Genomic DNA, 14,435 nt, shown 5'->3' on the forward strand with positions numbered 1-14,435 from the left:
CTCTCGCTCTCTCTCTCTCTCTCTCTCTCTCTCTCTCTCTCTCTCTCTCTCTCTCTCTCTCTCTCTCTCTCTCTCTCTCTCTCTCTCTCTCTCTCTCTCTCTCTCTCTCTCTCCCAGCTGCAACGTGAAGCATCTCCAGAGGCGTCACGTGTGCATCTCCCGCCTGGAGAGGCCGCAGAACTGGGGGGAGAACTGCTGCGAGGTCCGCTATGTCATCCTGATTCTGGCCCCGCTCAAAATGGTAACTGTCGCCCCCCCCGCTGGGAGGAAATGATATGTGAGAAATATCGGAGGATCGCTGAGGCGTTTGTGGACTCCTCTCTATTACATTTGCTCAGGTTGTATTTGTTAATCCGTGCTCTTAATTGGACTCATGACAGGTGACTGACTTTAAAACATCATATGCATAACTGTCTAAATGTAGCTGGAGCTGGAGGGTATGCAAATGATCCATTAGTTGTGCTACAGCAGCAGGATGCAAATACTGATCATATGGTGAGTTAGTGAATTCATTCACCTGAAGCTAAACACCTGACTTTCAGTATTTAGGCACAGATGCCTGAATGTTTTCTCACACATAGAAGTGACCACCACATGTTTTCTGTCAAATAAAAACAACCAGCACACAGAAATTGCTTAAGAATAAAAAAAAAATTCACGTTCACATTTAAGCTCTAAAAGGTCCAAAGAAATCCAGACCATTCAGGACCAGAATCTAAACTTAGATCTTACAGATTTAGTCACATGTTTAAAATGTCTTTATTTTGAATTCCAAAGTCATTTTTTGGTCATGCTTTTATTTCGTTTTGATAAAAAAAAAAACTTTTATTTTGAAGGAAAATAAGGGAAGTTCTGGTAGATTGAAAGCTGGCATAACTACAGTGCACTGAAAGAGACAAAATGGCACATTAACTAAATAATTACAGACTTTAATAGCATCGAGATTAACGCTAAGAGCCCGAATTTAAACACGTTTAATTGTGGAAAAAAAAAAACTCTCAACAACACAGACTCCCCGCTGTTTACATTCTCCTTCACTCGACTCTCTCTACTATGACACAAGATGCCACGTCTTCACCCCTACACACACAGTCAGGTTGTATTAAATATTTGCACTGCATGCACCTTACCTCCCGTGTTTGTGTTTCTAAAGCGGATCTAAAGACACGTGTGTTGTAATGAATTCAATCCTGCAGCCTCTCAGCATCTCGTGTGGGCACAGAGTGTCCTGTTGGCTGAACCCGTGCGGTCACTCTTGCACCACCAGATTGCTGTTTTCTCCAGCTCTCGAGCTTTCTGAAGCCGTTGGAGAGTGTGCCACATATCATGTAATACCCTTCCATCGCATCAAAAAATGAACTCTTTTCTACTTCCCATCAAACCACTCGACCCTGCTGTCCTCCGCTGGATTATCCTAGGTGTAAAAAAAACCCAACAACACACACACACACACACCTGCACACGCACAAGTACAAAAATCCCTCTCCTGTCTGCAGATTGTCCTGATTGTCGCACGGCTCCCGCTGGAATCCCCCAATGGGATTTCGTCAAGCGGGCCCTCCTTTTAGCGTGGTATCCCGCCTAAGAATGCCATTTCTACCCGGCTGAAGGAGGATTGGAGTGACACTGACAATCAGGGACACCTCAGCTGAACTGCATCATGTTCTCTGTGTTTTGTTTGTTTGTGTCTTTCTCTCGTTTTCCCCAGCATAAACTTCAGTTTCATGTTTGTGCCCTCTGCTAAGCTTCCATCGCCTCCTCGCCAGTCTTACAGGCAGCAATCACGACCGCTAATGGCATTCTCCGAGACATTAATCTGAGCTCCAAGTAAACATAAAGCATCATTATGTCTCAATTACCCTTGATGGTTTGGCTTCTGCCAGCAAAAATCTTTGAAGGGGCATGATGATAATGATGATAGGAATTCCTTTGGTTGGCAAATGTATGTAATCTAGCATGTGTAAGGGTGGACCGCTTCCATCACCCACCATTTAGAGAGCTTTACAGCATTTGTGGCTTTTTTTTTTCTCCTCTTAGTTACCCAGCAGGAGCGTGCTGAACAGACGTGACCTTTCTACAAGAATGTTTCACTCAGACGGAGCCGTACCTGGAAGCGTCTGTAAACACGTTCATGTACAGTTGCCCTAAAAGAAACTCCTCTTACGCTAGTTAATCGAGCTGCCCTCAGCCTTTGAAGTTGGTGGCTCATTGTTACTCACTTTCTACGCCCACGTTCCCCCCCCCGGCGGCCCTGGTTAATCAAACCAGTGACCTTCAAAACTTAAATAAATCCCATGATGAAAATCTATCTCCTGAGCATGCAATACTTGTTCTTTCTTGGCTTCAAAGGTGGTTGTGAAACGTCTGCGGGTCCCTATTGTATTGAGGATGGTAGCTGATGTCGGATTTACAGCCGTTACGATGGATACAAAATGAATCCCCGGGTCCCAGGAGGAGGACAGTGAAAGAAAACCTTCTCAAGTGTGAGGTTTTCATGTTTCAGTTGGTTCTGAGCCTCCACTGCGAACAAAGAGGGGAAGTAGCCTCTGTGATCGTCAACTATTGGTTTCTCATCTTCCATTTTGAAGCCGTAAGATTAGCATCATGCTCTATCAGTTATTTTGTTTTCCTGGAGGCAGAAGTCACAATATTTGGACGAGAAGGTAGACCCGAGGAGGAAGATATGTGAAATGCCGACTCAGTTCACGCTAAAGGCTTAAACACTTGTTGAATTATTCACAAGCTCTATATTTAGTGAGTTCGAATTAATTAGCATCCGTTGTGGTAGCTCATCTGTGTCGTTAATTCGACAAAAAAAAAAAGCTTCCTAGTCGATGCATGTTTGGTTTCGAGGTTGAAGCAATGGTTACCGCTAAATTCTTAAAGTTATATAGTCTGTGTGTGAGGGTAATTCATGATTAGCATGTTCATTAGTTGGCTAATGAGTTAGCTCTTTGTGGCGGTTGGCTCATTAGATTGCTGAGTGCTAGCTCACACAAACATTGGTTAAAGTGGGTTACTCTGAAGAACCTTTTTATCACTATTTGTTGAAAATGGTTTCTCGTGGGGAACGTGTGTACGTGTAGTCAACTAATCGGTCCAATAGCTTGCGCGGTAGCTCCGGTTAATTAGCCTGCTCTTTCTATGCTACAAACTGTAGGTAAACAAGCGCAGTAAGCGGATAGCATCTCAATGGCAGTATTTTCATTTTGTAAATAGAGATGAAAAATGTATCTAGGATGTGTCAGGTTAATCTGGCACATAGACTCGGACCCATTTACCACAGGGATATAGAGCGAGGAGGACCTCAAGCTAGCGATACTTGTGCTGCTAACGTTAGCCACACTCGGCGAACAAAACGACATCTTCACAATATGATAAAATCTGATAATCTTTATTGTGCCCATGGGGAACTTTGTCTCGTCTCCCACTTTAATCAATAGATTAAAAAACAAATGTAAACATACCACTCCAAAACAACACATTTATTGCACAAGATCTAAAAAACACAACATAAGAGATAAGATTACAGAGACTACAGTAATATACAGGAACAGCCTGATGCTATTGCATAACCCAGACAATGGCAATGAGTTAAATACACTGTCATGTTTTCTACATTAAGACTTGTCAATTAAACCGAATACATTTCTTAACTTTGAGCCGACGAGGGAATAAATCCGGCAGGTACATCCCTCGTTAAATGTTTAAAATGTTTAATTCATGGTTAGTTTTTCATCTCTTATTGATGGACTTTATTTCAAGGGGAATAGCAAGAATTTGCTAGACTTTTCTTCTCGCCTTGTTATGTATATTTTTCACATCAAGACGGTTTTGTGATTATGCTGTCGTTCTGTATCTCGCTTCTTCGGTAGCAGACGTCTTTCAGCAACTTAATCCACCAACTGTGCCGAGCACACCGAGTGCTGGTAAAGTCAGGGTATCCTGTGCCATCTCGTGAGAAAAAGGAAAAAAAAACACTCCTCAGATTAATCAACACTCATTCTCTCAGCCTTTTCAGCCCGTGTTGAAATTCAGTTTCCACTGTAGGGGGGGAAAAAAGGATCTTTAGTTATTCAGTTTGCTGCAGCTGCTTCTGTACGAAACCGCCTTTGTTGGTATCATCACCACCTGGATAACAATGCGTCCCTGGCACCACGCTGCTGCTGAGCCTGCCAGGCCATTATTAACGTCTCTCTGTGACATGAGACCACCATTGTTTGTTACAGATGTGGGATTATTGACAAAAGCCCCCCCGACACACTCAGCATCAAATCTACCATCTTTGATCAAGCTCACATCTCGACTCACATCTGGATTTGACAGTTAAGCCGTGCCGCTTTGGAGCCGTGTGCAAAGGAAATGTAACTGAGAGTCTTTGAATGACATTAAACCCTTTTTCTGTAGTTGACATTATGTCTTTGATTTATTTTATTTTTTTTCAGTTTACATTTTAAAGTTTCTTTGAGGACTCTACAGCCGACATTAATACAGATAAATGTATATCACATACAAGAGCGAATGAGACCATTAGTAACAAGATTGATTAGTTCTAAATGGCTAAAACTGGTCCGGTGTCAGGCGAAGCGTTTTTCAACATCTCGCTGAAATATCTTTTTTTACCATCTCCATGATAAAGATGAACGACGAGTGATACATCTGACTCGTAAAGGAAGCTGCATAATTATAACAATACGTTCATTTGTACTTTACTTTTTAAAAAAGAAGTTTACGAAGCGAGTTGACAGAAAACCAAACCCCCATCAGAACCCAAACAGAAACATTAGACAGCAACATTTTAACTCAAAATAATGACACGGGAACGTCGGGAACTTGAGACCAAGAGGACCGAGTTTGTAAGAAGATAAATTGGGAATAAAAAGAGAAACGGTAAAATATTGAAGCATTAAAAACATGATCATAACAATAAAAAGTGTCTGCAAGATAAAATAAATCTTTAAGAAAAAATAGCAAAAGTCAAATAAAAGAGCAAATCAATAAAAGAGGCTGTAAGTTACTAGTGTCGGCTCGATGTGTGAAGTTGGAAATGGGTTTGTTATATCTGTCAGGTATATTATATGTCTGATTTATAGTTTGTGTTTACTGGCTCAGCTGAGTTTTAAGTGGCCCTTATTCGGTTCATTATTCTGAAGCGAAACTTCTTCCCTCCCACAGAAAAGCACCAAGACGGCGATGGAGCTCGGCAGGACGTTTGCCACGCTCTTCTCTGACATTTCCTTCAGGCAGAAGCTGCTGGAGACAAAGACGCAGGAGGAGTTTAAGGAGGCGCTGGTGTTCCAGAGGCACCAGCTGACGGCAACCAACCAGCAGCCCACCGCCCTGGGGAAGGAAGAGACCGACCCCCGCAGTCACAAACCCCTTCAGGTGGGTCGCAGCTTTTCCACTGTGTGCACTCTTTTTTTGTTTTTCGGCAATTAGGGAGCATTTCCCCTCGTTTTCAAACATCAGTATTCATGAGATGTCTCCGTTAGTCATTCCCCGTGCCCTGATAAGATAAGATAATCCTTTATTCATCTGGCAAGCGGAGAAATTTACAATAATGAGGAATATAACTAGTTTGCACTCGCCGATTTTCCTTCACATATCAGAGTCGTGACACTTTCTTACAGAAGCATGCAACCATGCATTTTATTGTCTTCTGTTACCCTGAAAAACGAGTTATGTCCAGTTGTTTACTAGTGAGCTTGACGTTTTATCTCTTATCAATAAAGTTGTAAAGCACAGACTAAACATAGTAAAATGAAAAATGACCTCATTAGTGGCAGCAATGGCAGCATGCGTGTCCTGGTCTTGGCTGTCACAGTGATAACCCTGCTATTTGTTTTCTAGATTGCAGGAATTACCTCGTTATAATGAGAAAACAAGCTGCTGCGCTAACAAGAAAAATAAGACTTTTCGTCTCATTATCTTATTTAAAACTGACAACACCAAAAAAAACAAGCAAGTTAATACCAAGTGAACTCAGGTGTACAAAAACTAAACCAATGCAGAAGTCCTGCAGTTCCTCGAGTGTCCACTTGAGGCTGGCTGCAGACGCACAGTAAGTCACAAACACACCCATGAACATGTTTACAGCCTGCTTCAAAACAAATAGATGTGATTAGCTCATGTCTCCATCCACACACACTGTACGGGGAGTGAATGTTTTGATGACTCATCAGTTTTGATTGGATGAAGGATCAGAGTTATTCACAATAAGGCGTGTAGCTGAGCTGATTGACAGGTAGGCGCCGTGTGACGGTTTGTCAGGAGGCTTAAAACCCGCCTCAGCTCTCAGCCTGTCGTTAGCTTGACTCAAAGTTAGCCTGAGACAGCATTTCCAGCACGGAGACCGCCATCCACGGGACTCCAGCGCCCCCTGCAGGGACACACAGGGGACTCCAGCGCCCCCTGCAGGAACACACGGGGGACTCCAGCGCCCCCTGCAGGAACACACGGGGGACTCCAGCCCCCCCTGCAGGAACACACAGGGGACTCCAGCGCCCCCTGCAGGGACACACAGTGGACTCCAGCGCCCCCTGCAGGCACAGACGGGTGACATCACTCAGGCTTCGTCTGCTAATATTTCCATTGCAAAATCATGCAGCCACATCTGACTCCTAGAACTGTGATCGGCTTTTATTTGGAGTTTTACGGTGAATGAAGTCGAAGCAGGCATATCCGCTTGGGGTACTTTCTGAACTTCCCCACATTACATGTATGTATTCGTGTTTTGATTTCTTTGCGTGACTCTGGAGAAATGAAACTATGCACATTGGTTTCCACATTTCACCCGTTTTATTTTAGCTCTTCAATTTCCCCTCCTCTTCCGCCACGCTCGGATGGCTGGACTCTTCCATCTTTTCTTTCCCCCTAATCAATCAGCATCAACTCCTGCCAGGCCTCCTCAGTGGGTAAATGACCTTACATCTCTCACAGGCCTGTCAGAACTCCCCACCCCGTAGCTACTCACACACACACACACACACACACACACACACACACACACACACACACCTCCAGAGGGTCTCTGCTCAATGCCACGGACCAACATCTCCTCTTAATGTTGCAGCTGACAGGCCAGGGCTCCCAGACATTTCCCCTTGTGTTTTTTTTATATATATTGGAGGATTTTGTGAGGTGTTTATCTCGGGGCTTGGAAGGCTCAGTGCCACTCAGTGAAACCAGGATACACAGACCGACAGAAGGAGAGTAAAGGAGGTGGAGGGGTGTAGAGAGAAGGCAGGTGAAATTAAGAGGAAATGATGAAATGAGAGAGAGACCACCAGCCTTCACCGCCTCCTCCCACATCTTAAATTGACATTGGACCACCTGCAAGAACGCAGCACTCGAACACTTTCCTTTAAAAAAGAAAAATGAGGCCAAATTGTTGTCGTGTTTTTATGTTCTCTTCTTCCCGTTGCCTCGCTTCATCGACCGCTCAGAACGAATGGCAAACAGGTGGACAGTAATTCCTCTCTGGGACTTTGTGTTTATCGAACCTGAGCCAAACACTGGTGATCTAACCGCACACACACACACACACACACACACACACACACACACACACACACTCTGCTTCCCTTGTAATAATAAATGATTCCATGATGTATAGGGATTTAATGGATGAACAGTCCTTGTTGAACAAGCGTGTGTGGCTTCATTAAAAAAAACAAAAAAAAACACCCTCGCCAACACGTTCGGAGAGAAGAAAGAAATGTTGATGCTGTTGTTTGTTTTCAGGTTGTTTACGTCGAGGTAAATTGCTTTGTTCTGCCAAAAACAGTCAAAACTGCTCTTTTTTTGGGGGGGAGACAAATGAGGCAGGAGTGATTTTCTTCAGGGCTTTTTCTCCCCCCCTTGCAAGTCGTTTTTAATTACATAATGCTGTGCTCATGTAGAAAGTGAGACACTGGATAATTGGAGAATTTTCTTAATAAGTTCAGTAAAGACTGCACATTTAGTCTGTTTTCCTGAAAGAAGAAATGTGCCACATTTTTCACATGGATTCAGCATAACTCCAGTCTCTCTCTCTGTGTGTAAATGTGTGTGTGAGTCCTGACTGTCTCCAGTGAGGGAGAAGCTGGAGTCCTGCTGGCTGTGTTGTTGTCAGAGCTGTGTTTACATGGCTCCTCCCCTTGTGTATAAAAGCTGTTTGAAGAAGAAGAAGAACATACTCACTGATTATCAGGATGAAGAGTTTTTAGATCATTCTGGGTCAGTTTACGTGAAGCTACAAGCTAACTAAAGAGCGCTAACATTAGCATGCTAGCACAACAATGCAGGACGCTAGGTGGTTGCAGATTGAGAAGAGGCCTTTGCATGTGACTTCTTTATGTGAACGCGAGTGGAGAGGGGTTGGAGGTGTGATGCTGCAGGAGGGCGGAGGCTTCAGTACAGAGGAGGCGTGGCCAAACAGCAGGTTGTTTTGGTTTCATGCTAGTTTTTAAGGGATCAAAAAGTCACACATTCTTCCTTTAAAGCTGCTATAGATTATCTTTTTTAAGAAGCACATCATGACGCTCGTTAAATCAAAAATGTCTTTTCCCCACCGTCCTCTTCCTGAATCTTTAAAAAAAAAAAAAAAAAATCTAATCCTCGTCGCTGTTCGGTTGCTGTCATCGCTCTGTCACTCAGGGATCACACTGAGAAAAACACTGATCATTATTAAATGTTCATGTGAATGTCACCCGGCTGATCTGCTTACTTTGTTTTGGATTATGCAACTGAAGCTTTTCTCAGACTGTGTGGTTACATTTGATGATTCAAATCAGCTTACAGGGAGCCTTCGGTGGGATCACTGGTGATTTTTGCTGAATCATCAAATGGGAAATGTTTAATCTAAATATGTGATTGCTTGCAGTAGAGTGCAGGGTGGAGGAACATTTTGAAATGTGTTACATCATCTTCTGTTACCTCACCATGGATGAGACAAACCCCAGATTAAACAGAAACAAGTCAAGAGTGCAGGGGTTAATTTTAGAAACGTTAAAAAAAACCTAGTCTTGTTTCGATGGGGAGAAAAGACTCGAAGGCTTCACATTGTAAGTGTCCTATTAGAAGCAGTGGTTCCTCTCTTTGCCTGTAGGTGGCGCATATGATAGATAGATAGATAGATAGATAGATAGATAGATAGATAGATAGATAGATAGATAGATAGATAGATAGATAGATAGATAGATAGATACTTTATTGATCCCGAGGGAAATTACGTCTTTAAATGAAAGCCACGCTGCTGTTACTGGACTCAGTTTCCTTCTCCCCCCCTTTTCGTCCACAGTGTAAAGATTTCTTCCGAGCCGGCCGGGGGATCTATGAGGACTTCTGCCGCAGGCTGCCGCACTACCCCTCTGACTTCACAGATGGTAGGTTGGACATGGAGTTGCACTGAAAGTGAATCATCCTCCTTATTATGCCACACCAGGGTGCCTCTGGCAGCACTTCATTTGTCTGTCAACCCTCCGCCTCAAACACATCTGTGCTGCATCTGTGTCACACCGCGAGGGCCGTCTCCTGCTAAAATGACTCTCACAGATATCTCACCGCTCTCGCTCAATATTATTGTAATGTCCAAAGTCATGAGGCAAGGACATTGGTCTTTACATTCCCAGTGCAATCTCAGCAAACTGGGGTTTTATTGAGTCATCACATCATTGTCTGTATCAGGAAATATCTGTCCCCAGTCAAACCAATGAACACATGCTATCTGACCTTGAGATTTAGACTTCTTCTAAAAGTGGAAAAAAACGTTTTTCTGTCACCTGAAGGTGCTATGGATCATTTACAAAACATGAATCTAGCTTTTCCTTAAGACTGAATGAAAACAGTTTATCTTGCTCATGATAATGAGGAGAACAGAAAAGCAGGGTTCTCCTCCTTGGCTCCTCCTAACTTTCCTATTTCCAAACATATTGTGGCGTTTAACCAAATCAAGACATAACCGTCTTGTGAGGGTCATCAGATAATGATCATGTGATGAAGGTCACAGGACCGAAACCATACGGATCAAATTATAGACCAATTAAACTGTTTTATTCTAATGTGAGTTTTGCTCCATCGTGGAGACGAAAGCCCAAACGGCTTCAACAGAAAGATGGCGCCACAAAAAAGCGGATGTCCGTACTGGATGTTCCCGGCTGCAGAGTCACTGAATGATGTCCTCTCTTAAATGTTTTTGTCATCTTGAAATGAAAGTGTTGAGCCTCCTCCGCACCACGATGACTTGAATGTGACTCACGTGTTTGTGTCCCCTCAGGTATCGTTGGCAGTAACAAAACCCTGCTGAAGTACATGACTACTGCCATCTTCCTCTACATCGCCATCCTGCTCCCCGCCATCGCCTTTGGCTCCCTCAATGACGAGAGCACGCGTGGCGAGATAGGTATGGGCAACGGTTTTTAAAATAATTTAAAAAAGTAAAACACCATTAATCAGGATTAAAAGTTGACTTGTTAGCTGCAGACCTGCTGCTTATGTTTTATAGTTTGAATGTTTATGATGAGTCGACTTAAATGGATTCATTAAAGGCAGGGTTGGTAATTTTAGAAAACTAGCTTGATTTTGAAAGTAGCTTTCCCTCAGTGCTCCATCTGCACCCACCGTCTGCTACAGATGACGGGTTTTCTTTGTTCCTTTTTTAAAACATGAGTTATTAATTTCTGTCAGGAGCTGAAGACAATTTCAGCCAAAATCTTAAAACAAGTGGAACGAAGACTACTTCGAAAAAATAGTTGGGGAAAGAATTCTCGAGTCGAGTTTAATATGCGTGTGAAATAAAAGGTTTGGCATCTTTTAAGTTTTCTCTTCTGTGAATTTGAAAGTAACGTCTGTGCAGTGTGTGTCCTGGAAAGAACCCAGCCAGTGTTCATGCAAATTAATTGGATCACATCAGAACTTCCTCCTGAGTTTCTCTCCGTGTGTTTTTCCTCTCTCTGCACAGATGTTCGGAAGAGCATCATCGGCCAGAGCATCGGAGGGGTCATCTACTCACTGTTCGCCGGCTCTCCTCTGGTCATCCCTCTAACCACAGCTCCCCTCGCCATTTTCATCAGTGGTAGGCTTCCCCCTCTCTTTCCTTCCTTCCTTCCTTCCCTCGGCTCAGTCAGAATACACTTATCTTTTTCACAGTCTGTGCCGACGGGTGATTTGAAAAGGAGGCTGGGGTTGGGTGGAGTGCTAAGAAGATTACGTCAAAAATCAAGAGGAGGCATCCAACCGTGGCGCACAGCAGCTACAAATTCTGCCGTCCTCATCTGCTCTCTCTCTTTTTTTTTCACCGCCGGAGTAATTCAGCTGTTTGTTCACACGTTTACTCGTATGCTCACGGTGCAGACGAGCCAACGTGCACTTCTTCACATGCACACAGTCGTCAGGATATCTTTCCATCACGACTCATTAAAGCGACAAACGAGAGACTGAAGCTGCATTCACACTGCAGGCAAAAGTGACCCGGATCAGATTTTTTCATGACAGTGTGAACAGCCAAACAAACGCAGCCTTCAGTGCATTATCACGTCTTTTTTACAAAACAGCAATTTTTCTATTGTTTTTTTTTTGACCTCGGCTGCTTGAAGCTGCAGAGTGAAAAGCAGAGAGCCCGCTGCCAAGATGTAGTTTTAATACCGAGGCTGTTTGTTGGCTTTGTGGTGTGATGATCTTTAAAGTAAATGGGTTAGAATTGGGCTAAGCACATTCTCATGGGGATAATTATAGTACATTTCTTGCAGCTTGTCTGAGCAGAACAATGGAGCGTTTGTAAAGTTGTAACTCATCTGCGCTCGAATCTGCTCAAGATTACGACTAAATTGTTTTTGGTTTTTAACAAAACCCATTGCAATTCTTTTGTCCTTTTATGTTTGAATGGAAGCATTTTCCTTTTGTTTGTTTGCTGGTGTGTGTGTGTGTGTGTGTGTGTGTGTGTGTGTGTGTGTTTGTGACTGTACATGCGCTTCTATCTTTGTGAGGACCCACATCAGTTTTGTAACCTGCAGAGCGGGGACACTTTGTGAAGTAATGATGTTTGATTGTTTCAAGGTTAAATTCAGGTTTTAAGGTAAATGTTCAGATTACATTTTAGCTCGAGGTGAGCTAAGTTTAGGTGTCGGACATGTTCGATGGAGGGACTTGGAAATGCATTACGTCCACACAAGAAGGGTCCTCACAAAGATGGCATTACTCGCGTGTTTTGCTTTCGTTGAATCAGCCATTGTGACGAAAATTAAATTGTTCCACAGTGTTTCACTGAAAGTAAACAAGTAATCTATCTAATGTGCATCAATTGGCTCATAATAGTTTGCTGTCCATGTCAATTCCTATTAAACAACTCGTTTAGTTAATTAAAACAAGGTTTATATACTGTTTTTTTTTGTTTCATGAGATCACACTGATTAGCTGTCAAAGCATATTACAGCCACGGTGATATTACAGTGAATGCACATGATGTTAATCTGCCTGTGTTTTCTGGAAGGGCATTTTTTAAGACATTCAAGTTGTGAAATTTTCAGGGCTCGACTGTCACACATGTCCCATAAAGTTTGAGATGGACACATGGGTGAGGGAGGTGCGTGCAGGACGAAGGTCTTCAAATATACAGACAGTTTCTTGGTAAATATTTCTACAACATGTTGAAGGATGTTTCTGTAAAAGAAATGAAATAGTGGGGAAAAAGAAGGGCAACTGAGGCGAGAATTAAAAAGTACAAAGCAGCAGCGCTCGGCTCATTATCATCAAACACACTTCCTGGAGGTGACTACTATCTGCTGCATTCACACTTTTACACACCCGTACTTTTTGGAGAATTTAAACTCGGGAGGGCAAATAAAATATGGTCCTCCTTAAGTCTGTGTAAACAACATTTTCAACTTGAATATTAGCAGGAATGTGGTGCATGTGTGCAGCTGTTGGTTGGTGTTTCATTCAAATTAGCCCAAAATGCCAAGAAGAAGTCGTTTGGTTGAGCTCATTGATAAGGAGACCAAGTGATGTCTCAGATCTTTTTGAATCCATCTGTTTTTATTTGACTTTTTTCATATCTGGCATCTTTGCAGTGATCAGAGGAATCTGTGACGACTACAACCTGGACTTCCCAGCTTTTTACGCCTGCATCGGCCTCTGGAACTGCCTCTTCCTCATCCTTGGCGGTATCTTCAATGTCAGCCTGCTCATGAAGCTCTTCAAAAGGTATTTCACAGATGCACGTACACTGTTTTTAAATTGAACTCAATTTAATTGTTTTCACGTCGGCGGAATCCAATTTATTGAAACGGGTTTCTTTTTATCTCCTGGCTTGCTTCTTCCTTCTCTGTCGGAAAGGAAATGTTTGAAATTGGGCGGTCACACCGGTGTCTGCAGCACAATCACCGGCACTCGATAGAAAAATTCTCTCTTCTTTGTACAACAAACACTTTTTTTTTGTGATTCTGTGTGACGGCTCCGTTGTGTTAATTTTCTTTCAGCAGAGCTTTATAAGTCAGCGCAGCAGTATGAGTTAGAGTTTGAGTCGTTTTAAACTCTTCTCACTTTAAAGCATGTTAGTAAACCTGTGTTTGTTTCGCTGTACTTCCACAACCTTGATGCCGTTGATTTTTGTGTTCTTGCAGGTCGACAGAGGAGGTCATTGCCCTGTTCATTTCCATTGCATTTGTCGTCGATGCAGTGAAAGGCACGGTCAAAAGTAAGTCATCTCACGATACGATTCACCATGCTGGGTTCACGATACGATTCTCTCACCATTTATACTGTAGACACATGAAACCGATTCCTTTAGGGGCTGCTAACACGCTTTTAATTAAACGCTGCATCATGTTTGTTTGTGTTATTCGTGTAGTTCCCCGTCGTCTTCTAATATCTGCACAGTTTTTGTCTCGTCTGTTATTTTCTCACCTTTTTTTCATTTTCTGTGTTGAAGCTAAAACGCTTCCAAACCTCCGATTTAAAAGGCCGCGGTGCTTCCTTTACTTTCTAAATCTTGCTCCACAGCTGATGACGCTCATCGTGTTGTTATTGAGATTCTTTTTTCAGAGTACAGATGTGAACCTTGTGAACTCTATGAATCAATGTGTCACGATTTTATGATTATAATCTTCACATCCCAAAGCTAACCGAACTAGCATCATGCTCACATTAGACCAAGATCCATCATTTCTTTAGATGTCTGAGCAAATCACCTTGGGAAAAGAAATCTGCATTAAAACCCTCCAAAGAATCGAATGTTTTTAAGTTTCAAAGATTTGGATGAAATTGGGCAGCACGGTTGTTAAGTTGGCGTCCCTCAACTGAAGTGTCCTTTGTTGACTGTCATCAGGTCTCTTCAACTGATCATCATTCAATTTAAAAATGTCTTGTTCTTCTTGAGTACCATCATTCAGACGGATACTTCAAACTCTCGTCCTTGTTATTGAACTAACCATACTTTTTTTTTTTTTTTTTTTTTATCC

The 14,435-nt window shown here is 42.7% G+C and overlaps 1 protein-coding gene across 1 annotated transcript in view; it reads left to right on the plus strand.

The window, feature by feature from the left end:
• The window catches only part of slc4a11 (solute carrier family 4 member 11), a 73,569-nt gene that overhangs the window by 44,202 nt on the left and 14,932 nt on the right, over positions 1-14,435 (plus strand). Inside the window, exons 7-13 of the mRNA XM_079369289.1 lie at positions 3-241; positions 5,176-5,385; positions 9,281-9,365; positions 10,256-10,381; positions 10,940-11,053; positions 13,047-13,179; positions 13,599-13,672. Coding sequence (XP_079225415.1) covers positions 3-241; positions 5,176-5,385; positions 9,281-9,365; positions 10,256-10,381; positions 10,940-11,053; positions 13,047-13,179; positions 13,599-13,672 — 981 coding nt within the window. The remainder of the gene's footprint in view (positions 1-2; positions 242-5,175; positions 5,386-9,280; positions 9,366-10,255; positions 10,382-10,939; positions 11,054-13,046; positions 13,180-13,598; positions 13,673-14,435) is intronic.

This window comes from Symphodus melops, assembly GCF_947650265.1.
Source record: "Symphodus melops genome assembly, chromosome: 19".
In the NCBI taxonomy this organism is placed as follows: domain Eukaryota; kingdom Metazoa; phylum Chordata; class Actinopteri; order Labriformes; family Labridae; genus Symphodus; species Symphodus melops.